Genomic DNA, 25411 nt, shown 5'->3' on the forward strand with positions numbered 1-25411 from the left:
ACATCCCTGCATCTCCTTCTATTCTATTCCATTCTATCATCTATAGCACAACTGTACATACAATCATTTATGTTTCAAATTATTTTCCTTTTTCAATTTTTTGTTTATTTATATTTACATATGTGTATTTTTTATTCTCATCTTATTTTTATTGTCTGTGTGTGGTTGTTGTCTCTGTGAACTGGAAGCTTATGACACTAAAACAAATTCCTTGTATGCACAAGCATACTTGGCAATAAAAGCTCTTTCTGATTCTAATTCTGATTCAAACACGGCGAGTTGAGTTGATGCCAAAGAGCTTGATTTTGGTCTAATCTGACCACAACACTTTCACCCAGTTCTCCTCTGAATCATTCAGATGTTTATTGACAAACTTCAGACGGGCCTTTACATGTGCTTTCTTTCCTCCCGTGTAGTTCTGGGCTGATTCCTCACCGTTCTCATGATCATTGAAACTCCATGAGGTGAAATCTTGCATGGAGTCCGAGGAAGATGAACAGTTATTTTGCGTTTCTTCCATTTGCAAATAATCGCACCAACTATTGTCACCTTCTCACTAAGCTGCTTGGCGATGGTCTTGTAGCCCATTCCAGCCTTGTGTAGGTCTAGAATTTTTTCCCTGACATCCTTGGACAGCTCTTTGGTCTTGGCCATGGTGGAGAGTTTGGAATCTGATTGATTGATTGCTTCTGTGGACTCACTTTAAGAGAATGCTCCTGATCTAAGCTCCTTATGTAGTACTCCTGAAAAGAAGTTTATAAAGATGAATAAAGAAAATTGAAAAAGAGAGCGCTGCAGTGATGGCTTCCTTGATGGCGTATTTACTCTGAATGAAGCACATCACGGGCGCGCCACCTACTGAAGCGTGCAATGACATCATGACGCAGGTATGCCAAGTGAAAATAATTAATTCAATAAATGCACATGACGCTCTCAGTTACTCACGTAACCTCAGTTCCCTGTGATGAGGGAACGAGACATTGCTATGGGAAATACCCTTTCCCCAAATACTACTGAAGCCTTATTGAATCACACCAGTGAAACTGGCCAATGGCGTTCAAGCGGGCAAAACATGAGCGGGAATCCCACTCTATATAAGGCAGTGCTTGTACGTCATCCATTCAGAATCTTTGACTGAAGCAACTTGGCATTCTAAGATCCTGAGCTATGACATTGGTGCTCTTGGTAAACACAGCTCAGGTCTACAGGACCTAGTCGAAACCATGTAAAAGTGGGCCCGAACCCTTGTAGGACATTCCACGCCCTTAGAGCTGTAAGCCAAAGCAATTGCGTCAACGATCCAGTGTGACAGCCTTTGCTTGGACACAGGCAAGCCTTTTGTGCATCCACCAAAACATACAAATAGCTGCTCTGAGAGTCTGAACTGTCTAGAGCGCTCGATATAAGTGCGCACCGCACGTACAGGGCACAGCAGGAGTGTATTAAGCTGCTCTGTTCCGGTCGGTGTTTCGGGACGGAAAGTGTTATGCCCTGTGCTTTAAATGGAGTCGAAAGCACTTTAGGCATATAACCTTTTCCAGGCTTCAAGGTGAGTCTGCAATCACCTGGTCCGAATTCAATACACGAGCGCCTTTAGGTCTCCAAATCCCTTAACAGAGGCCAGTGCGAGCAGGAGCGCTGCCTTGAGAGAGAGCGCTCGCAAGCTCGCTGATTGTATGGGCTCGAACGGGGTTCCCGTGAGAGCATCAAGCACCAAGTCCCAAGTGGGTAGAGTAGAAGGGCGAGGAGGGTTCAGCCTTCTTGCTCCTTTTAAAAATCATATGATCAGGTCATTTCTGCCGATTTCAGGCGATTTTCGACGTGCGCGTGAAAGGCTGTTATAGCGGCCACATACAATTTCAATCTGGATGGCATACGACCACTATCAAATCGCTCTTGAAGGAAGGCAAGAATTATAGGTATTGGGCAGTTGATTGGGTCTTCGGCCGTGATCAGACTGGAGGTACCACTCAGCGGTCATGAAACGCACTGGAAGGGGACCTGCAGCAGGGGGTGAGGAGCGCGTGAGCACTGAGCTGGCGTGGGCTCGTCACCTGAACTTGACAGATCCGCATCAGAAACTCGTGGCACTTTCCTCCTTGGCTCGAAAGAGGCTGCAGAGGAAGAGCGCGGCAGAGCTAGTTGGGCGAGTTCATCGCCTTGGACGATGGCCACACGGAGCCTGAGAGTCCGGAGACTCATATGAGTACGTGAGTCTGACCCCACAAGCGCCGCCTCAGCGTGGGCGCGACCCAGGCAGAAGACTCACGATTCGTGGCCATCAGAAGATTCGATCGGAGAGGCAATTGCGAGTTATCCTTGATTCCGAAGCTCACCTGAACACAGCAGGGGAAGAGAAGGCGTGTCTGCTGCAGCGTGTAGATCACGGTGAGTAGTTCTTTCTTGATAGGCTTCTTGCTTCTCGTAGAAGGTTGGCTGAAGGAAAAGATTCTGAATGGATGATGTACAAGCACTGCCTTATATAGAGTGGAATTCCCGCTCATATAATAATAATAATAATAATTCATTGCATTTATATAGCGCTTTTCTGCTTTTTTCTAAGCACTCAAAGCGCTCTACATTGTGAGGGGTGGTGTCTCCCTCGTCATATCTCACACGCTTGAACGCAATTGGCCAGTTTCACTGCCATAAGGCTTCAGTAGTATTTGAGGAAAGGGTATTTCCCATAGCAATGTAGAGTGACTGAAACGAAGGGGAACACCTTTTAAGCACAAATAGGAAATTAAACACTATTTAGCAATATTAGAAAAATAACAATTTTATAAAATGGATTCAAAGAAAATGTACCACATAAACATAACTGGTATTCAATATTCAATATATCACACTTACCTGTATAAAAGACACCTGGGAGCCAGAAATCTTACTGATTGATAGGGGATCAGATACTTATTTCACTCATTAAAATACAAATCAATTTCAACTTTTTGAAATGTGTTTTTTTGGATTTTTTCGTCACACGTCACTGTTCAAACAGACCTACCGTTCAAATAACACTACTATTGCTAGGTACTTTGTCTATTTTTGCTCCACCAACAAAAACAGATCCAAACAAAACTGCAGCAGAGCGTGTCTCCGAGCAAGTATCAGTGCTACGAATCGGTTGAATCAATAACTCACTCATAAAGTCACTCGCCACCACCTATTGGCATAAGAGGGAAGTTCGTATAATTTTATTGACTAGCTTGTAACGTTATAAAATGCCAGCCAAATTTCTTGTACACATCGACCTCTTTGATCATATTCCGAATTAGGAAAAAATTACAGTGCAGTCAAAGATATGAGAAACAAAAATAATTAGTTTACCTCCTGAGTCTTTTGTTCGTTTGTCAAGAGAAAGACTCGTCTTTACTGCGCAGTAACAAACGTTAATCATACCTCCTTTTGCAAATACTAGTAATCTCTAAATCCTGATGAGACTTAATTTTTTGAGCCACTTTTGTTGCACCAGATCCATCATTATCTCCATTCCGAATAACAACTGCGGTTGCGATACTGTTAATTGTATTATGCAGCACGCACTGAACAAACTCTGAAGCATTCCACATATATTAGTCATATTACAGTACTAGCGCTGAGAGCTGAGCTGTTTGGAGTAGAGCGTGAGACAACATGTTTGGCTGTCGAGCCCTGTTGTGGATAGCAGTGCTGGTGTAATTAGTGCTCGGTCATATAATAGTATACACTCACACCCCCCAGCTCCTCACAAAGCCTTTCAGAGCGAGAACAAGCGGAGCATTGGCAATATGACATTGAGGTCTCAGCCTGGCCAAAGAGCCTGGACGCCCCATGACGGTTGGCCATTGACCAGCGGCCCATATGAACCCACAAGTGGCTCCCAGCTGTAGCAGGGCCTAAAAAGACGCGCTGTGCTTAACTTGCTTCAGCCTACTTGCTTGTCAGAGAACATGTGTGAGGTACGAGGGAACAGGTTTGTCTTTGATGAGAGAGTTTGTTTTTGGTTCTCAGTGAGGAGAGAGAGGTGGCATAGTCTGGCCGCTGACGTAGCCTGTGGGACAGCCGAGACCGTGTGGGGGGTACAGCTCGCCAGGCAGCTGGGAGCTCCTGTGCTGGGACGACTGCCTGTGGATTTAGCTCTCTGTGGACATGTCTAGATACTGTGTCTTTATTTCCAATGGCCAACCCGCTGGACAAGAGGCCTGTACTGTGTGTGCTCTCTGAAATGAATGCTGCTCTGTTAGAACTTTTCCAAAGCCGTGCCAACTGTCCTCTGCCTGTCTGATGTCTGTAAAGCTGACCTAACACAAGTAGTTTAATGTACCAATTAGGGGCATGATGACATTTCGAAAATTAATTTGGTAAAAGAGATGCAACATTTTTTACGCAGTGTTACAATGTTGCATAAACATCACATAATTCAGTTTGGTTTATATAAATGTTCCTTCATTATTATCTATATAAGGGCATTATTCAGAGACATGATTCTTCAAGAAACTACAACTTCTAATAAGGGCATTTTTCAAGACTGTGTTTCTTTGACAAACAATAATTTGTTTTCCACCTACACAAAGGTCTGCAGGGCTGGGGATCGTTACATATTACACAATTCACTTTGCTTTCCGTTCATAAACTCCCAAATTGATTTCATATGTTTCTATTTGAATTATTTTGGGTAAATTTAATAGCTTAGATAGTCTATTATAAAAGTTATAAAGTGCAGTGTTAGAAAAGGCTCATTTGGAGTAGCCTACCACTGTGTGTTTTTGATTCACCAAAAAGAACCGGCTCATTTGATTCAAATCAGAATACTCTGGTCGGATTTCATGTTTTTGTTTCACTAAAAAGAGCCAGCTCATAAGAATCTTTCGTTCGGCAAATCAGGCTACATGGTTGCTGTATGTTTTTGATTAATTAAAAAGAACCGATTTCATAAGAGTAATTTGATTCGGGATTTGGACAATAAGTTGCTATGTCCTGCAGTCAGAAATGTTGGGAGAGATAAGTAGTTTGAAAAACGGATGGATGGTTGCAATTTATGCTGTTTCAGTACAAATAACCGGCTCATGAGAGTCATTTGTTTAAAAAAAAAATCGTCTACACTGGTCACATGGTTCATTCACCAACAAGAAGCATTTGTTTCGGGAATCGCCCGAGATGACTTTCTAGCCATTATTTCGTGTTACATCAGCGAAATCACAATCACAACTCAGGTAAGATATTATTTCCTTTGCAATTGGCCTGAAATATATACAAGCGACAGGAAATACACACTTTAAGGGCATAGAGCATAAGAATTTTGAAAAATCATTCAAATGAACATTGCAATCAATCGGGAAATTTCTCCAGACCTTACTGAAAGCACATAAATAACCCCAGGTGGATGCACCTTTTTTGCATTTTTGCATTTTTTCTTGATAGGACAGAGATATTACACAAAATGTTGGTGCAGCCCAAGGCTATCGCCTGCATCGACTAATTTTGTACTTAATATACTAAAAATTATTCATTAGTACTTTTTAAAATAATCTTAAAATTTGAAGATTATATTCTTTAGATAATCTTAAGAAGTATAGGGATGGGATGAATCACACCAATACAACCATTTATAATAAAATAACACCCGTCTTAGTGCCTTTGAAGATCCATCCCCAGTGACCACACAATGAATCACATAAGAGTGGAGAGGAAAGTCCAGATTTTCAAGGCCCACAACCTGTCCACAAAGTGTGCCCGAGGTTGGAGTCAGACAAAATAAGTATCAAGTGAGCATGCTGCTAATTATGCCTTGACTATTACCTGGACTGACAGCAAGAGAATGGGAGGAGAGGGGGTGGGTCTGGAACATTCAGTCAAGCAGAAAGTTCCCAAACGCTGAGGCTAAGACAGGTCAAGTGATTTGGCGCCTCGGGTGTATTAAAGCTATTTAGAGGCAGAGGGATTTATGGTGCTTTTGCACAGTCTGTTCTTTTATATGACCTGGCACTAGGTGGTCATGCTTTCTGACCTACTCAATCATTATTTCGACCCAATAAAAATCTTTCTTTTCATATAGGCTGTGTTTTAGGAGCTAGAAGTGTTCTACGAGAGAATTGCTACTCTGCAGGCACCATAATCTCAGTCAGACTGTCTTTTTTCATAATGACCCTATAAATAACACGAGCACAAATATGTTTTTGTATATATATTTACTGTTGTAATTCAGCAGGGTCAACTTGTTATTGAAAATCAAACAGAAGTGTTATGATAAAGAAATCTTGTGCACTTTGTTCTGCACTAATCAAATAAGAAATTTTGTAACTGATCATGTGATTCTTTGTACAGACAGTCAGATGTTCTTGCTTCTACTGAAGCTAGATGTTCAAATCTTGCTGGAGAACATGATCAGTTTTTACACAAACTTGTGGCGTTAATGCAGCTCAAATGCTGCTGTAATTAAAGGAAAAGAGAGACAAACCAAATAATAATGTATGTATTTTTTAGTTCAGCTTTTAACTCTTGTTTTGGTTATAGGGAGAAAATAAAACACAATGCAGGATGAAGGACAAAAACATCAATCTAGTGCAACAACAATTAAATGTAGCACAGTGGAATACAACAAATACAGCCTTTACACCCTGTCATCCCTCACCACTTTTTTTCGTCAGATGAATACAAAGTTGTTTTTTATTTAACCCCCTGTTTCTGCATATAATGCAAGTGTATGGCATGTCCAAAGATAAAGCTTCAAAAACTACACAAAGTGAATATGACAACCCTGTTAACAATAAGTGTGTAAGAAAAATACAAACGCTAATTAATAATCATAATAATGATAATAAGAAGAATAAGAATAGGTTTATTTTATAAAGCGCCTTTCTAAAAAAAACTCAAGGTCGCTTTACAATAATATAGCAAATAAATGTGTCCGTAAGGATACAGATGTACACACACGGTCAGAATTGTTGGTACCCTTGGTAAATATGATCAAAGAAGGCTGTGAAAAAAATGTGCTTTGTTAATCCTTTAAATCTTTTATTTAAAAAATCACAAAAATCTAACCTTTCATTTGAGAATAAGAATTTAAAATGGGAGGAAATATCATTATGAAATAAATGTTTTTTCTCAAATACATGTCGGACACAATTACTGGTACCCTATGAAAATTCTTATGAGTAAAATATATCTGAAATATATTCCCATTCATATTCACAATTTTGAGCACACCAGCGTGATTATGAACATGAAATTATCCAGCCATGGCTTCCTGTTTCACAGAAATATAAATAGGAGGGAAAACAAAGGCCAAATTCCCTTAATCATTCATCACAATGAGAAAAACCAAAGAATATATTTCTGATGTTTGTAAAAAGATTATACATTTTTACAATTTATTAAATTGACAAGTGCACGCTTTTTAAATTTTATGATTTTTTTTAATAATGTTAAATTTTAATGTTAATTTTTATAATGTTAATAATGTAATAATGTCTTCCTTTTGTGATCCGAAAAAAAATGATAAGGTAGACTAATTTGGCTGTAGAACAGCAGCAGGTTGACTAATTACTGGTTGTGAAGGGATAAATAAACTATAAACTAGAGCGAGCGAGCAAAATAAGGGTTAAGCATAAAAGGACACATAGTTATTGTGTGGGGGCCCCATACCTGGAATTTGCTTAGGGTCCCCAAATTACTAAGTTCACACCCTATATTTCTGCTGGAAGTCCTGGACATCTTGTTTAGACACATGGCATCATGGATTCTATCAAATACCAACAGATAAAAAATCAAAAAGTGACTAAATCTTATATTGGGGCATGTTTGGATCTTCCAACTGGACAATAATCAATAAACAAACCTTAAAAACAACACAAAAATGGGTCACTGAGCACAACACCAAGCTTCTGCTATGGCCATTCCAGTCCTCTGACCTGAACCCTGTAGAAAATGAGTGAGGTGAACTGAAGAGAAGAAGCACCAACATGGAGCTGGGAATCTAAAGGGTCTGGAGTGATTCTGGATGAAGGAATGGTCTCTGATCTCTTGTCAGGTGTTCTCTAACCTCATCAGGCATTATAGGAGAAAACTCCTACTATTTTGGCAATGAAGGTTTCAACAAGTATTGAATAAACGGTTTTGTTAATTGTGTCCAGTGTGTATTAGAGAAAAACATTTATTTCATAATGATATTTCCCCCCATTTTAAATTCTTATTCTCCAATGAAAGGTTAGATTTTTGTGAATTTTTTAAATAATAGATCAAAATGATTAAAAATGCAGATTTATTTCCACAGCCTTCTTTGATCATATTTACCAAGGGTACCAACAATTATTACCACGTGTGTATAAAAATAAACATGTAATGCATAACGAGAATCAGATCAAACAGTCCGGAAAAAGAGAAACAAGAAGCAAAAAGTTATGTTTTAAGGTGGGTTTTGAAATCGTGTAGTGATAAGAGGTCACGCATGAATTTAAACTCTCATCAGGCAACTTTGCTACTGTATCTGAGTATTTAATGTGCATTAGTTAGAATAATACGGCAAAAATGTAATGAGTACTTTTCAAGATAAAGTAAAAGGTACTGTTTTTTTCTTCAAATATGTAATCAAGTATAATTAGTCAGTTTAAATTGTACTTGAATAAATTACAAATAACACTTAAGTACATTAATCAAGTAAAATTACTCAAGTATTTTACACTCCTGAAAATTAAAACTAATGTAAAAAACAGCAACAAATGGAATGGAATGGAAAGAACCATAGATTGGAAAGTCGGGTAATCTATGAACTCATTTTCGCAGCTTGCTTATGCTTCCATCTAGTGGACATGACACAAATTTGCTACTGAGAATGAGTTTTGTGAGTTCTTTTAGCTAATCATCATAGTATATTTTACTGTAGATTATTTCCATAAACAATTGGCTGTCAATATCCACAGCAGCTATGTAAAAAAATACATTCTTTTAAAATAGACTGACTTTTAAAATAGCCCCACACACACTGCATGACACTACATAATTGTAGATTAGGTCAGTGGTTTAAAATCAGTCAGAAAGCTCAACAGGGTTCATGGCCCCCAGTCTGCAAGCTGAGAATGTTGCCATGACGACACCAGCTGCAAGCGAGCCAGAAAAATAGTAATACAAATCAGAGAGACAGGAAAAGGTTAAATCACAGCATTTCAGTAAATCCTTGTAGCCCTGTTGCATGTATGGTCACATATTTAACTTATCCAGTTACACTGATCTGGCTATATAAATGCAAAAACAAACTTTTACACAATATTAGAGCAGTAGGATCTGATCACTGCAAACTTGTCTCTGTGTAGGCCTACACATGGATCCTCTTCATTCAGATTCTTGCTCTTTATGTTAGTTTTTTCCAGTAACACACAATATAGATTGCAATGACAAGAGTATTTAATTCTGACATTTTGTTCTTGGATATTTGGTATTGAGCTCAGGCTGCGTGAATTCTTGATAGAGCTCATCTGTCTGTCAAAACAAAAGGTCAGTTTCTTCTGGAAAGCACATCGACGGGCACTGAGACAAAAGGTTAAACCTCTGAGAATGAAGAAATTAAAATGGCAACATACAGTACAAAGCATTTAAAAATGTTGTTGACTCAGTCAAACCACACATTCTCTCTTAACAACAGTCTTCAGTTCTCAGAGCTTTTCCTTTGAGAATTGAGGAAAATTTACTTTGTTGATCCTGAAGAGAGATTTAATCATAATAATCAAAAACTGCAATACGTGAATGATTTTCTCTCTGCATAATTTAGTTCGGCATTCAAGGGATCTTCAGTTGCATTTCATTTTAAATGAATCGAGTGCCCTTTCAGTGGTATTTGCATAACCAGGATGATGTGATTTTCTCATCCATATATGATATATTTCTGATCAAGCAAACATGATAGAGATTTTTCTATTAAAACTTAGAATTGCGGTTGTTGGTTAACTCAAAACAAATGTTTTGTCATATTTAACCACTATTGTACCAATAAAGTTGCCAGTATGAGATAATTTGTGCATATGTAGCCAACAGTCTGTAGAATCTTAAAAATAAAGGTTCTTTATTTCCTATCTATGGTTCATTGAATTTAACATCCATGTCTTTATTCAAATAGTCTTCATAGGAAAACATTGTTCTTTTAAGAACTGCTCAGAGTTCTTTGAGGAACCCAAAATGGTTCTTCAATTGCATTGCTATAAAACCTTAATTTTTAAGAGTGTACTTTTAACATAAAGCTGCAGCAATTGGAAATAATACATTATATATTTAGTATTTTTACTGTATTTCACTGACTTCATCTTTCAAGCACACTAGATGGTTCTCTTAGAGGACAGAGAGAGGCCAGAGACACATGGCTCCTCCCTCAGTGTTAGTAAAAAAACATTCCAGCCAAGTGAGAGAGCCAGCGAATTTGAAACCCTGGAAGTCCATGTTTCTGGTCCCTTGTCTTCTCACATGCTCACTAGAGGACCCATAAGCAGCTGCAGCACATCAGCCTCACAGAGTTTGGAGTGTTCTTTTGTTTTGTGGAGAACCTGAGAGTGTCCCTTCTCCAAAATCACCATGAAAGGCACCATATTCTTCATTCTGTTGACCGTTTTGGCTCGTTCAAGAGGCCAGTACCACTATCAGGGCCTGATGAACTACTTGGAAAACAGGATGCTCGCTATGGAGGTAAGATAAATTTGGCTTGTCTGGCTGCATTTTGTATACTTTCTGCAGTCCTGCTAGTTTTCAGCCATTTTACAGAGACGTCCACTTTTCTAGACATACATCAAAACTAAGAGATAAACAGTGTTAATAGGAAAATTAAGAGAGTTCATTATATTTATTACATTCAAAAACACTTGAAAATGTAATATCTGTAACAGCCTCACATTCCTCAAACACATCGTCCCAACACAGCAGTGAACCATCAAAAAGTGGAGATACAAAGTGTTTATTTAAACCAGTGCTATCTCCCATTTACTTAAGATTTAACATAGACTTTCTTTTCTTGAGTGAAGTTGTACCCCAGAGCAGAGAAACATCCCCATGACTGACAGAATAGTTTAGCTCAGCAGTTTTGTTCTCAGTGAAGCGGAGTTTAAAAATATAATACTGATTCCATAACCAAAATAATTACTCATGATTAAGTAGACACTTCATTAGAATAATGAATTTATTCAGTCATTTTACATATATCATATGCAGACAGGTCTGTCTTGATTATCTGTATCAGCAGGAGTCCATTCAACTACTAAACAGTGTTTTTCATAAAATGAGAGTGAGACTGGGTACAACAGGACTGAAAGCTCCTCAAAAGAAATAGTGTTTTTTTTCCTGGTCCCAAAGTACAGTACTGTATATGATGGCTGAAAAAATGCACTTTTAATTAATATTTAATGGAGCAACAAAATTTATGCGAAACAAAGTTTGTTTAGATTCAAAATCATGTAATACTAAATTCAGCTAGAGCAGCTAGCCTGGAGCAAAAGACCCCTGGGGTGGCCACAGTGATATGCTGTACATATTTAATGGCAATATTGACAATTTGGCACCATATTCACATACTTTTAATACAGTAATATATTTTTGTGAAACATTTGAGCATATATTTGCTCTGTAGCCCCTGCAGCAAGGGAGCTTTGCATCTCAAATCACTGAACCTATTTCACAGCTGCTTAAATAACTGATTTAAGCACTTTGAAGAAAAATAAATGTTACACCAGTGTTTAAACGTTTAGGGTCAGTAAGTTTTTTTTCTTTCTTTTTTCTTATTTATTTATTTAGTTTTATTCAGCAAGAATGCATTAAAGACATTTATAATGTTCATATCTGATATGTGGAACTGAAGGGTCTCCAAAATTTTGACTCCTTCAACTCGGCAAGAACAGGTGAATGTCTAAATTGTAGAGGCAATGGTTTTTCCAATTTATTGTACTTTAATGAGTTCCCTCAAGTCCTTTCGCAAATACTCTCAGACATTACTCAGGTTCTCCATCTCCTGACTCCAGATAACGATTGAGATAAGCCTTTCGAATAACGAATGAGCTTTTTATTCTATGGTTTCCTTGACTGGGAAAAAGAGACTAACAGTAACATGCTGTTCAGAAGACTTCTGCATCATTATTACCACAAGCTCTTTAATAATGCACAGAAAACTTGCCATTGGAATAAGTTTATCATTGGAAAGAATTTGCTGCACTCTGTGATCATCTTAAACAATTGAGTGACTCATTAGTGTGTTTGCCATTCTTCCAGGAACGCATTGCCTTGTGGCATGAACAGAACAATCGCTACAACTCTGACCTGAAGGAATTCAGGCAGCAGGCCGCAGACCTGTTGGAGAAGATGGGCAAGGAGCACAACAAACTGCGTTCAGACATGGAGGGCGCAGGAGCACGGGTAGACCGTGTGGAACGTGAGATGGACTACACTGAAACCAAAAATCCCCCTAAGCCTTGTGTGAAAGCAGCAGACAAAATGGTGGAACAGGACGTGGTTGTCAGAGAGAGGAAGAAGGAAGAGTTCTTCGAGTTGTCTGGTAAGTCGGGAGAATTGAGTTTCGACAGCTGCAGCTCAACTTTGATCATGTACTTTCAGTTTTAGCCTTGATGTAGTCTTGGTCGAGGGAGACTAGCTAAATTTAGCATGCTATTACACAGTAGACCAGTTTGGGGGAAAGGTTTGGAGTTTTCTCTGGAGAATTGTAACACTGGAAAATCAAACTAGGAGCTGCAATTCAAGACAGAGAGTATGACATTTACATTTACATTTATTCATTTAGCTGACGCTTTTATCCAAAGCGATTTACAATTGCTATATATGTCAGAGGTCGCACACCTCTGGAGCAAGTAGGGGTTAAGTGTCTTGCTCAGGGACACATTGGTGTCTCACAGTGGATTCGAACCCGGGTGTGTCTTATCCACTGCGCCATCACCACCCACATGTACTTTGATTTAAGACATTTGTTTGTTTTGAGAACTAGCATCCCAATTACACTCCCCCATATTGGGATCGTGCTGTAGGCCGTGTGGCCGTCTTATCCAAACAGTCTTTGCTTTGATGGTACAAACCCTGGTTTCTGCTAATGCTTGGCTTATACTGGGGATTTATTGATTTAGAGGAAACGTGTGGTGTGTTCTGTTGTTTAAGAAACAAGGAATAAAGAATCAAGCCAATCAGTTCACTGGATTAGCCAGTTGGCTTTTGGTTTAGATGCTACACAACTGTTGGGTTGTTGCCTATTGTGTTATCCAGTATGATGGAATCAAAGAAGATGAATGTAAATGTGTTTCATTTGGCTGTTCTTCTGTCTCCACTAAAGTGCGGTGTTGTTAACACTGTGTATAGTCCAGTAAATACCAAGGCATGGGCAAAACAAGACATAAATTATTTTTCCCAAGGCTGAATCCAAAATTCCAATCTATATAATTAATTTATTTCTTTGGCAACAAAAGATACATACATATGTTGTACATTAATGTTTTTGAAAAAAAAAAGTATATTTTGCTCACTAAGGCTGCCTTTATTTGATCATAAAATACATTAAAACATTAATATGTGTGAAATATTATTACAATTTATATTAATTTAATTTATTTTAATATTAACAATAGTGCTGTCAAGTGATTAATCGCATCCAAAATAAAAGTTTTTGTTTACAGAATATGTGTGTACTGTGTATATTTATTAATTATATATAAATACATGTATATATTTAAGAAAAATGTTATGTTTATATATTAAATATATTTTTAATATAATTTAAATTATATGAATATAAAAATGTATACATGTAAATATTTTCAAAATATATACATGCATGTGTGTGTATTTATATATACACATAATAAATATACACAGTACACACACATATATTCTGTAAACAAAAACTTTTAATCGCGGTTAATCGTTTGACAGCACTAAGTAACAATAATAAATTTTTACAAATTATAATAATAATATAATGTAGAATAATTTATTTAAAGCTAAATAATCAGCAGCCATTACTTCAGTGTTACATGATCTTTCAGAAATGATACTTTTTCCTCCAGGATTGTTTGATGAAAAGTATAAAAACTGAATTTCTTTCTTTTTTTGTAACAATGTAAAAGTCAACAAAAGAAAGAATGCATGAATGAATGAATAAATGAAAAATTGTATTACTGTCCCCAAACGTTTTAACATTACTGTATATATTATCAAAACAATTTTAGAACAAAGAGAAGCACTGACAAGGGAATACTCAAATAAAAAGTGGGAATAAATTATAAAATAAATATATATTAGCATATACTTGAATGAATGATTGCTATAAGCTTTATTATATATTTTTTTAGAACAATCAGACTCTCTTTCATGTATTGAATAAATTGAATAGAACTTTAGCAGCAAAATGTGACAAATTATGTCAGAAGAATCTATTAGAGCAAAAAAAAAACGTTTCGATAAATTGTGTCTTCGAAATCATGTATCTTAGAAATAGTTCCCAACGGCCTGTGTATTATAATGAAGATTATTAACAATTATCCTCGTTAAGCCCCACACAATCCTCCCTTGCCTGCACATTTATAACAGCAGACATGACATTTAAGGGTGGAATCTATCTATCTATCACTGCTGGAGGCTTACAATTTCAGTTTTATTGGTTTATTAAAGTAAAACAAGGCTTTAAACTCACAATCTTGGCTTCATTTTTCATAAAGCTGTCTTCCAGTGCTTGTGCAAACTAACCAGTCTGTATAAATTGCTCTCAGAGTTTGCCATATTAATCATAGGACGCTCACTGTTGACATTAATCATGTTTGTTTTCATCGTTAGTGTGCGTGAACATCGTATCCAGTCTAAAAGCAATGAAGATCCTTAAGAGATTGGGAAGCCCAAAAGGTGTCTGGACCAAAGATGCCAGATCAGCAAAAGTCTATGTTTTCAACGGGACGTCCGACAACACGCTGTACGAGTTCAACTCCATGCGAGAGCTCTCGGCATCATCAGGCGTATCTAAAGGCAGGCAGATCACCGTGCCCATCGCTTGGAACGGGACCGGTCATGCAGTCTACGATGGCTTTCTCTATTACATCAGTGAAAGTTCAGAGCTCCAAGTTATCAAGTATGACCTCAAGAACGGTTCAGTTGCAGACAGCGCAGTTTTTCCGATGGACGACCACAGCCCGGTGTACCAGCTCAATCCAGAGACGCTGGTGGACCTGGTGGCAGATGAGGATGGGCTATGGGCACTGTATCCGGTTGGAGACACTATTAATCTTGCTAAGATGGATATAGATTCTCTGGATATAGAGCAGATGTGGGACACGGCGTGTCCAAGGAATAATGCTGAAGCTGCTTTTATTGTCTGCGGCACGGTTTATGTGGTTTATAACACCAAACCACCGAGCCGCTCGCGTGTGCAGTGTGTGTTTGATGTGAATGACATGGTAAGCAGTGGAGAGGCCCCTTTGATTTATTTCCCCAGGCGCTACGGGGCCCATTCCAGCCTCAAATACAATCCTGAGGAGCGGCAGCTCTATGCTTGGGATGATGGGTACCAGATTCTGTATAAACTAGCACTGAAGAAGAAGTTATGGGCGATTATGCCACCACCTGAGGAATAGTGACCCTTTTTTTTAAGCTCTTTAAGGGCTGTATATTCCTGGGTACAAAAAGTTTGTGATTTTCCTAAAAGGATAGTTACGGAAAACAAAAATCATGCCATTATTTACTCACCTTCATATTGTCAAGTATGGATTAATTTCTTCTAAAGAAAACATTTTAAAGAATATTTTCCTTTCAGTTACAGTGGATGAGGAATAAGACATTTGAGCTTCAAAAAGGACACAAAATCACAATTAGAACTTTTAAAGATTTATTTAGGGTGTTTTACCTTTATTAGCATAGGACAGTAGGCTATTTAGACAGCAAAGTGGGGGAGAGAGCAAGAGGGCGGCTGGGGAAAGGTCTGTGAGCCACACACACACACACACACACAGAACTTTTAAATTAATTAGTTAATCCAGTTCACAAAACTGGTCTGAATGATTTGTTCATAATTGAACATGGTCTCAAGTTCAAATCATTGATTGAATAATGTAGTTGCTGAAGTTGACTGAAGATTATCTATTCTATAATTTGGCTCTTTTTCTCACACAAAGCTATAATATGCCTTTTAATAAAACATGAATCTGAAGAGGAAACAAATTAATAAAATATTGTATGCTGTAATTTGAACCCTGCTCTTTTTCTGCAGTACAGAATTAATTTTAAATAACTTAAATGTAGGTTTGTTTCTCACATAAAACTATTTTGTGTTTTCAGAAGACAGCAGACTTTAAATACCTGTAGCAAATTGATGCGTTTTTGTAAAAAATATCCATATTTAAAATGTTAAAAACAGTTTTCTCTCACTTCCGCTAACTGTCGTACGTGCAAACACGCGCCAATGATTAGCGATGAACGTGGAAGCACAGAGGAGAGAGAGCAAAACAAAATGCCAGTCACGAATTAGAAGTACAAAATGAGGATTTATAAAGAAAAATGTCAGAGTATTTCGATATAAGCCAAGAGGAGACTGGTTTTCCTTTGCTAAAGTAAGGAAACTTTGCTTCCTCTGCTCCTGCACTGTAAAAAAAAAAAGTTGAGCCAACTTAAAATTTTAAGGCAACAAGCTTTTTTTTTTTTTTCAGTGCAGGAGCAAAGGAAGCAAAGTTTCCTTACTTTTTTTTACAGTGTGTAAACAGTGCGAGACTAGCATATCTAACAGGTGCATGCGCTATGTATACGTCCTACGTCATCCGTCCGGAACGGATTACGCATACGACAGTCAGCGGAAGTGAGATTAAAATGTTTATAACGTTTCACATATGGATATTTTTCTTACAAAAACACATCGATTTGCTACAGGAGGCCTGTATTCACCCCCTGAAGCCATGTGAGGCATGTTTTATTATGGATGGATGCACTTTTGGACTTCTATTTCTATTTGTACTTCTATTTATTTGACTTCTTTTGGACTGTTGAAAAAAAACACCCACCCACTGCCATTATAAAGCTTGGAAGAGCAAGGACAATTTTGAATATAACTCTGATTGGATTTGTCTGAAAGAAGAAAGTCATATTCACCTAGGATGCCTTGAGGGTGCTAATTTTCATTTTTGGGCGAACTAACCCTTTAAATGTTCAACAGCATTCAATAAAATGATTAAATAAATGAAAAAAAATTTGGTTTTGGAACAACTTGAGGGTGAGTAAATGATGACAAAATTGACATTTTTGGGTGAACTAATCCGTTGCCTTTAGGAATACAGAGGTATATTGCTTTTGTTGCACATATTATTAAAAATATGAGAAAATAAAGAGTCTCAATTTAAGTGACTGATCAATACTAACCGACCATTTGTGATTTGATGTTCACAAGACTGAGGAGAAGCAACTCTATCCTTGAAATGACTGAACCAACATTTTTATTTTGGCATTTTTGAAATACAAGAACTTTTTCAAACATTACAAGTTATATTGCAAGTACAAATGATCAATACAAAATTAGAAAGTTGTTCAGATTCACAAGGGGGCAAAAACAGGTTGTTAAAACACCAGCACACAAGAGTTAGTGATGAGGTAAAGAACCAGATCTGAACCTTATTAACTTTACATTCACCTACAGAAACGCACTCTATGTTATCTGAGTATTACAACATTGGTGATATTGTAAAAACAGGACCAAAAAGTTGGACTTTGTCACAACCATTTCTTTAACAAGTTGATTTGGAATTTTTAAAGATTCTGTTAAAATATTAAATCTATTTTACTATATAGAAATATTTAAAGCTTAACAGATACCCTAGGAGATGATGGAGGACATTATGTAAAACTAGGCCCAAGTGCCATGTATATTTTGAGATATTTCAGCAACACCAACTGGAGATTAGTGTAAAGTCTTTGCGCTGGTCTCTTGAGCTGTGCACACCATCTGTGGCAATGAACTTCCTGCATAGTAGGTTGTTTCTATCAAGGGTTAGCTCTTGTGCATTTGTACGTGCATTGAATTTTCTGTCTTTTCTTATTTGAAACATACAGTCAAAATGTCCAGGACCTTGAATGGAAGTTCTGAACTAATTTCATTTCTGTGCATTTATGTTGTTTGTTTCCAGCATATGCAGTGTTGTCATTTCTTTTCTTAAAAAAAAAGAATGACAAAAAAATCTTTAACTACAGTAATCATAATGTAGCATTTAGCAGGGGTTTGCCTGAGCATGTCTGTTAAATAAAAATTCCAAGTTAAACTGTGTTATGAATGAATTAACCATGTAAAACAAAACGATTGAAACCACAGGGATAAACAAATAAAAATATTGCGGACAATAAAAGTACTGAATTTTGTTAAATCATTTATGACATTAAAAATCCAAAATGTAATACTAATTATTATTTTGATTGCTCAGTTTAGCTTTGTTAAGCATTACATATTATAAAAATAATTCCTGGGCAACATGGCGTTAGTTTTTTTCTTCTTTTTTTCTTTTCAATTTACAGAAACTGATCAGTTGACAGTTATATATTAAATTATTTGGTTATACAGATAATTGATTGACTATTTAATTCACATAGTTTCAAATATCCCTTTTGTCTACATGAAAATCAAACAAGCAAATAAAAATATTAATCTGGAGATGAACGTTAATTAATTGCCTATAATTTTACATTTTATTATGTTGACCCTGCTCTTTTATACAGTACAGAATATGAATATATTTTATAAATTTGAGCATACATTGTTTTCTCAAGACATTTTCCCAGACAATATGTCAAAATACGTAAAACTCTGACAGTCCAATTTAACTCACAATGAAATGACATGTCAAAAGATGAACGAGATGTCAACATTAGATTGAAACAGCAGGAGGATTCAAAGAGGAATTGAATTGCTATTAAAAGCAGAGCTACTAAGATACAGAACCGCTTCTGTAGCTTTTTAAATGCTATTATAACAAAGTGAATAAAAGCCGCATAAGTAAAATCAGCACTTTTACCTTAAATAGCCACTTTTGTACTCCAGGTCTCGCCGATGAATATTAATGTAATCACACATTTATTCAGCTACATGTGAAGTTCTTTACACGTAAACGTCTTTGTTTTGGCAAGAAATCAATGGATAGGAAAAATTAGTTGTGCTCTGATAAATTTAGTCTCTTTTTACACGCAACATTTATACAACATCTATAAACTGATAAATATTTAAATATTCTTCATAAAACGTGTACCTTCACACAGTTTTCAAACAAGGATTTGACAGAGAAAATGGTTTGTTCTTAGTATACAGCACATGACACAAGTCCATTCCCTTCTTTTTTCTCACTCACACAAAACAATGTCCTTTTCCCTCAATATTTTATACACCATCCTTTCTGACCTCATTCTCAGTACTTCCAATAGTTGATCCTACTTTCAAAGTCTTTAGATCTGAGCAGAGCCATCTACAAAGAGCCTTGCAGTGTTGTGCGGAAACTTCTGTTTGCATGTAGACCGGTTGCAGAACTCCGCATCGGATTTCAAATGCTTCAGGAAAATTCATATTGGAAAGAAACATCTCCGCTGACAATACCAAGCTATTCTAGGAACACAACATTGGCTTCGAATAGTATTCTAGGTACAGAGGTTTGTACAACACTCCCAAGAATTGACTGAGGATCGCACGGACTGGAACAGCTTGAACATGAGGAACATCAGGGCAAAGACAGCAGGATCTTAGATCAGTGTTAGGGAACCATCTAAACCAACCCATAGGAGAAAACGGAAATAGCAGGGCTCTCGTTTTCATCTGAGTGACAAACGGAGGATGCCGAGCCTGTAGTTTTACATATGGCTCTGATCAAGGGCTGGCGGGAGGTTTGGGGGAGGGACAAGACCCCTGACTGTCAAAACTGGCCGTTCTAGCTTTCCACTGTAAGAGAAGACATATGAAAAACCCATCAATGAGAGCATTATAGAGCAGTTTATTGTTATAGCAGAAGAACTGCACCCTATAGATGGCAAATATTGCTTAGAAGAGTGGATTTCAATTTGTGGTTGCATGAAACTGATGTATCTAAAGTTGAACATATTCGTTATAAGCTAATTATTTTCTATAATAAAAAATGGTAACACTTTAGAATAAGGTTCCATTTATTAACATTAGTTAACAACATTAGTAAACATGAACTAAGAATGAACAATACTTCTACAGCATTTATTAATCTCAGTTAATGTTAATTTCAGCATTTACTGATGTATTATTAAATTCACAAGTTGTGTTTGTTAACATTAGTTAATGTAGTGTGAACTAACATGGGTAAACAATGAACAATGTATTTTCATTAACAAAGTTGAATAAATAGTGTAATAAATGCATTGTTCATTGTTTGTTCATGTTAGTTAATACATTAACTAAATGTTAATAAATGGAACCTTATTCTAAAGTGTTACCTAAAAAATATATGTAATCAATATATGAAAAAAAATTTTTTTTAAATAATAAAAAAATAAATATTGTTTCAATTATACTGAGCAAAGCAAACAAATCCAATCACATCTAATCCTGTTCAATTTGAGCAAACTGCACACATGCAGGTACAAATGAACAAACTTAACTAATTAATCTCCAACCTGGTTTTATTCATGTTTTATGCAATTATTTGTATCTTGCAATATTAATACTGTTGCAAAAAGAGAATTAGCCTTTGTCGAATAGACTTCTTTTTTCTTTACTAGCAGAAAAATTGTCTGGTACACTATTAAGGGTTGCCAGGTCTATGTAACAAAACTAACCCAATGGCCAATTAAAAATAGACCAATCTAGCCCAGTGAACCGATATAAAAAATCTAAATATGCCAGTCCCATCCCTAAATTGCATATTGTACAGTCACTGTTGTGCATTATACAAAATTGTAACTTGAAAATCACTATATAGTAAAAATCTTAAATGGTCTGTTTTCATGAAGAAGCTCAAACTTCCCCTCATTACCAGTTCCGGTCTTAGACAAAACTAGCACTAGATTTATCACTGGAGTAATATGAAAATGATAAAACATTTCAGAACAAGCATTTCAGTCAGTTACTGATATGTCAAACCTCTAACCCATGACAACAGTTTAAAAGTACCCCAATTCTGCTGGAAAACTGCAGACTTGGCAAGCCTGAACTAATTTGTTCAGTATAAAAATTGACAATGTGAGCATTGTTCGGCTTAATTATAATGAACACTAATTTCAATCAAGGGGACTCCTAGTAAAATATGATCATTTAATTTTCACTCAAAATGTATTGAAAACGCAACTATAACCCATTTAATGACCAAAAAACAATGATTTGCATTCTGTGAAAGCCTTTGTTTATAGCTCAGACTTACTTAATTAACTACTCAAATTAAAAAGCAAGAGTTACACCTCTAAACACAATGCATAGATGACCAAACAGAACAAAAACACGATTAAAATAAGCAAACAGACCAAAATGTGATAACCTGACATTTGCATACAAATAAAACAATTTCCTCTCACGATTAACTCTTGACCACAGGTCTGAAAGGGGACAGACTTTCAGTGTGTGAATTAAAATCAGCACTGACATATTCTTCTCATGCATTATTTATAAAGCACAGTACAAGTGTGAGGATGTGACTAGAGGGATCTGAATGTTTACAAAGAAAGATTGGTGACTGGTCAGAAGTAAATTCTGGAAATGCAATTTGTATATGAAAAACTTAGTTCTTAGTTCTATATAAACAGTAATTCAGAGAGGTATTATATCTACCCCTCATATGTGTGTTTACATTTGCTGGAGGGAGGTTACTTACCTCTTTTTCTGATTTCTTAGGTTCCAGCAAGGGGTGCCAGTGTGCAATTGGCTTACGGGGGTATGCAAGCATCTCATTCCAGTGGTCTTTACCTAAACCTTCAGCACCACTGCCCAAACGGCACACACCAATTATCTCATTGTGCCCCACCCTGAAAAAAAAGAATCACTTATAATTAATAATTTGTTACATTTATATAGCACTTTTTTATGTAGCATTTTACATTGTGAGGGGGGATCTCCTCAACCACAACCAATGCGCAGCATCCACCTGGATGATGCGAGGACAGCCATAGTGCGCTAGAATGCCCATCACACACCAGCTTATTGGTGGTGATTGGTGGAGATTGGTGGTTACTAAAATAATCCATAATATTGCTTTCTCCAGTGCACATGTTGTCCTGAATCAGAAGAGAAATATGCACAGATCAAGTAGTATTTAGAAGCAAAAACAGTTCTAAACAAATATATTGCTGCATTTTGATGTGAAAAGACAATGTCCACAGGAGGAAGCCTTGTTATGGATTATGAACTCATATTTTGGCCAGAAGCAATGGTTTAATGATAGATTTGTTCACTTCGCATGATCTTAATTGATGGTCTGGACTGGACTGGATGGATAGATGGATTACTTATGAATTATTATGATGTTTTTTCAGCTATTTGGACTCTCATTCTGACGGCACCCATTCATTTCAGTGCAGACGATCTTTTGGTGAACAAGTGATGTAAAGCTAAACTTCTCCAAATCTGTTTAGATGAAGAAACACACTCCTCTACATCTTGGATGGCCTAAGGGTGAGTACATTTTCAGCAAATTTTCCTTTTTATGTGAACTATTCCTTTAAGTGATCCAAAATAAACACATCTACACTGGCAATGAATTATATGCCAAAGTTTGCATGACCTAAAAGTCTTTTGTTAAAAGACAACGATATGAGTTTGTATGCCAGCGCAACTAACCTCTTTTGCAAAATGGTATCTGTGTAAAAATATGTGCATATTAAGAGAGAGTAGATGATGTGCCACAGGATAAAGAAATCAGCATACATTTACCTCAGCGGTGCTGAACTTTACGCTGTCCTTTTTACGAGTCCTTTTGTGAACCCATGGAAGAGAATTGTAAAATAGCAGTTTCTGACATTTATTAGAGTGTGTGTTCCTTTCTCAGAAACTCCCAGTACCATAAACAGACTGTTTGAGACTTGAGAATGTTGAGTAAAAATATATGTACCTGGTTCTTTGGCCAGTTACCCCCCTGTAGAGAGGTGAGTGCTAAATGTTCAGACACCTGACCTTTCCCTCTTCCTTCTAAAGCACATGAACCATGAGATCATTCTGATGTCTGGTGTTCCTGCTATTCTAATGTTTCTTGTGCAGGTTGTTATTTGTAATGTAGTTCAGCTTAATAAGCATGACAATTGATGAATAGTATTGGTAAAGCATTTTTAGGTTAAGTATGTATACAGAAGATGAAAACAAAAGAGAAATACATCCATCTTGAATAAATCAGCTCCCTTCTAGAAGTTTGAATAGCAAAAGTCAATTTTGTCATCATTTTCTCAAGTTATTTCAAACTGGTCAATTCTTTAAAGAATAAATTAAGAATTATTTATTTGATAAAAATAATAATAAAATATGTTAAATAAATAAAAATGTTTTTTCCCATGCAATTACAAAGAATAAGGATGCAAAATCTTCATAAAAGTATCTTAAAAGTCAAATAAGTCCACATGCCTTTTGAAGCTATAAAATATATAATTATATTTGCAACAGTGGAGTAAGTAAATGATGACTTTTTATTAAACTGTCCCTTTAAATTTCAATATAAAAATGAGAAATAGCTGTTTGTGTTACGTACAGGTCATAGTCCATGACGGAGATGTGCAAGCTGACTTGGTCCATGCTCTCGGGAGGGATGTCAAAGATAATGGCCTCATTATAAGTGGGATTCAGGGTGTTTTTCTTTGTTGTGGTCTTCTTCTTTTTCAGGCGTCTTCCATCACAAATGAGGGATACTTTCACATAGGGATCTGCTCAGAGAAAAAGCCATTATCAGTTCAGCTCATATAACTGTTATTAATTTCACATTTGCAGCTTGAGCTTTTATAAATGATCTTTAAACATATTGTAGTATGCACTAGTTTCAATTAATTAATCCTCTAACAATAGCTTGAAGTTGATGAGAGTATTAGATGAGAAGATTAGAAATGAATGCCGGATATCTTCATTGAGCCATCTTAATATTCTGTGTGAATGGAAGGCCATTGAGATTCAGGGCTTTAATGGAATGACTTGAGAGCTGATTCTGACATCAGAGCTTCCTACTGATTTCCATCTCTCTCCATCATCACACAATTTGTCTATTGTGCTTGTACATTAGCAATCCATAAACTACTTCCAGCTTGGGCAGAACAAATCAGATGAGAAGTACTTGTTCTGACATCAAATTTGCTTGGGGCACTTCTTAATAGATATTATCCAGTTCATGTGAATTCAATTTTACTGCAAATGAAAAACGTTTACTCTTCAGCAGATAAAAGTAAAAATGTCTGGTGTGAGACACACTGTGCCATTATAAGGGAAAACCAAGATAGTGTGAGTAATTCATGTTACTGGAGCTTAAAATTGTTCCCTGCATCATATTTGGAGTGGTTCTTTAGACTTTCGGGTTTAATTCGCTCAGTGATGCTGCTGATTTACCTTTGGGAAATTTAGTTTATGTCAGACAGAACAAAAGCCAATTTGAAACAATGATTAGAACATTCGGGAAATGTGCATTAACAATATATGGGAAAACAAAAGAGGTTTCCAGAAACCATAAAACCAAATGGAGCAATTATCAGGAGAGTGGTGCCACTTTTTACTTCTGTTGTCCTCTTGGAGAGGAGAAATGAGACAGAGGTAAAACTAATACACATAATTATATTTCAGGATGTGTCAAGAGGTTTGAATCATTGAGGAATGCATGAATGATTTATATTTTAAAGACGACCTATAATGGCCCTTTTTATAATATGTAATATAAGTCTCAGGTGTCCCCAGAATATGTCTTTCAGCTCAATATACCCCACAGAAATATTTTGACTCAGCTCAAAATACCCCACAGAAAATGTATTATATCTTTTTGACAATGCCTATTCTGAGTGGAAGCAGAAACACGCCATTTTCTTGCATGTTTCTTTAAATGCAAATGAGCTGTTGCTCCCCACCCCCTTTTCCAGAATAGGGCTGTGCCTTTACAGCTCTTACCTCAGATACTCTGTGAAAAAAAACAAAAACGTTTGGATTTGATTATCATGTCTATCGTGCTGAAGTCATGCATTTTAAACCATATTAGTTTAAACTTCTGAAATACGGTTTCCTGAACGCACACATCCGAAGCACGTGCACAGAAAGCGGCTGTCACATGGCATGTGGGAACTAAATTAAGTTGTCTTTCATGTCTTATTGTGCTTAAACTGTCAAATGCACACAAGTTTAAAACACACACAAGGAAAGGAATTGCATGTTTATATTAGGTCTGTGTGGCAGCAGCGTAATATACAGTAAATAAATCAATAAATCCACTGCTCTCTTGTCTCCTCTGAGGCTGGGACACTAAACAGTGTTCTGTGCTCATCAGTGCAA

The 25411-nt window shown here is 36.7% G+C and overlaps 2 protein-coding genes across 2 annotated transcripts in view; one reads left to right on the plus strand and one right to left on the minus strand.

The window, feature by feature from the left end:
• Nucleotides 1-10410: 10410 nt before the first annotated feature.
• olfml3a (olfactomedin-like 3a) lies at nucleotides 10411-17298 on the plus strand. Its single transcript, XM_079402554.1, has 3 exons — nucleotides 10411-10647; nucleotides 12217-12499; nucleotides 14779-17298. Exons 1-3 carry the CDS (start codon nucleotides 10537-10539, stop codon nucleotides 15567-15569), a joined length of 1185 nt encoding a protein of 394 aa, XP_079258680.1. The 5' UTR covers nucleotides 10411-10536; the 3' UTR covers nucleotides 15570-17298.
• Nucleotides 17299-17393: 95 nt separating this feature from the next.
• Nucleotides 17394-25411, minus strand: part of syt6a (synaptotagmin VIa) — a 35950-nt gene continuing 27932 nt past the window's right edge. Inside the window, exons 5-7 of the mRNA XM_079402553.1 lie at nucleotides 23643-23814; nucleotides 21783-21933; nucleotides 17394-19891 (exon numbers count right to left, since the gene is read on the minus strand). Coding sequence (XP_079258679.1) covers nucleotides 19820-19891; nucleotides 21783-21933; nucleotides 23643-23814 — 395 coding nt within the window. The 3' untranslated portion in view covers nucleotides 17394-19819. The remainder of the gene's footprint in view (nucleotides 19892-21782; nucleotides 21934-23642; nucleotides 23815-25411) is intronic.

This window comes from Barbus barbus, assembly GCF_936440315.1.
Source record: "Barbus barbus genome assembly, chromosome: 41".
Lineage (NCBI taxonomy): Eukaryota > Metazoa > Chordata > Actinopteri > Cypriniformes > Cyprinidae > Barbus > Barbus barbus.

Coding starts and splice junctions, on each gene's coding strand:
- olfml3a (XM_079402554.1), top strand. CDS start 10,537: ATGAAAGGCACCATATTCTTCATTCTGTTGACCGTTTTGGCTCGTTCA. Junction 10,648..12,216: donor ACAGGATGCTCGCTATGGAG/GTAAGATAAATT, acceptor CCATTCTTCCAG/GAACGCATTGCCTTGTGGCA. Junction 12,500..14,778: donor AGAGTTCTTCGAGTTGTCTG/GTAAGTCGGGAG, acceptor TTTCATCGTTAG/TGTGCGTGAACATCGTATCC.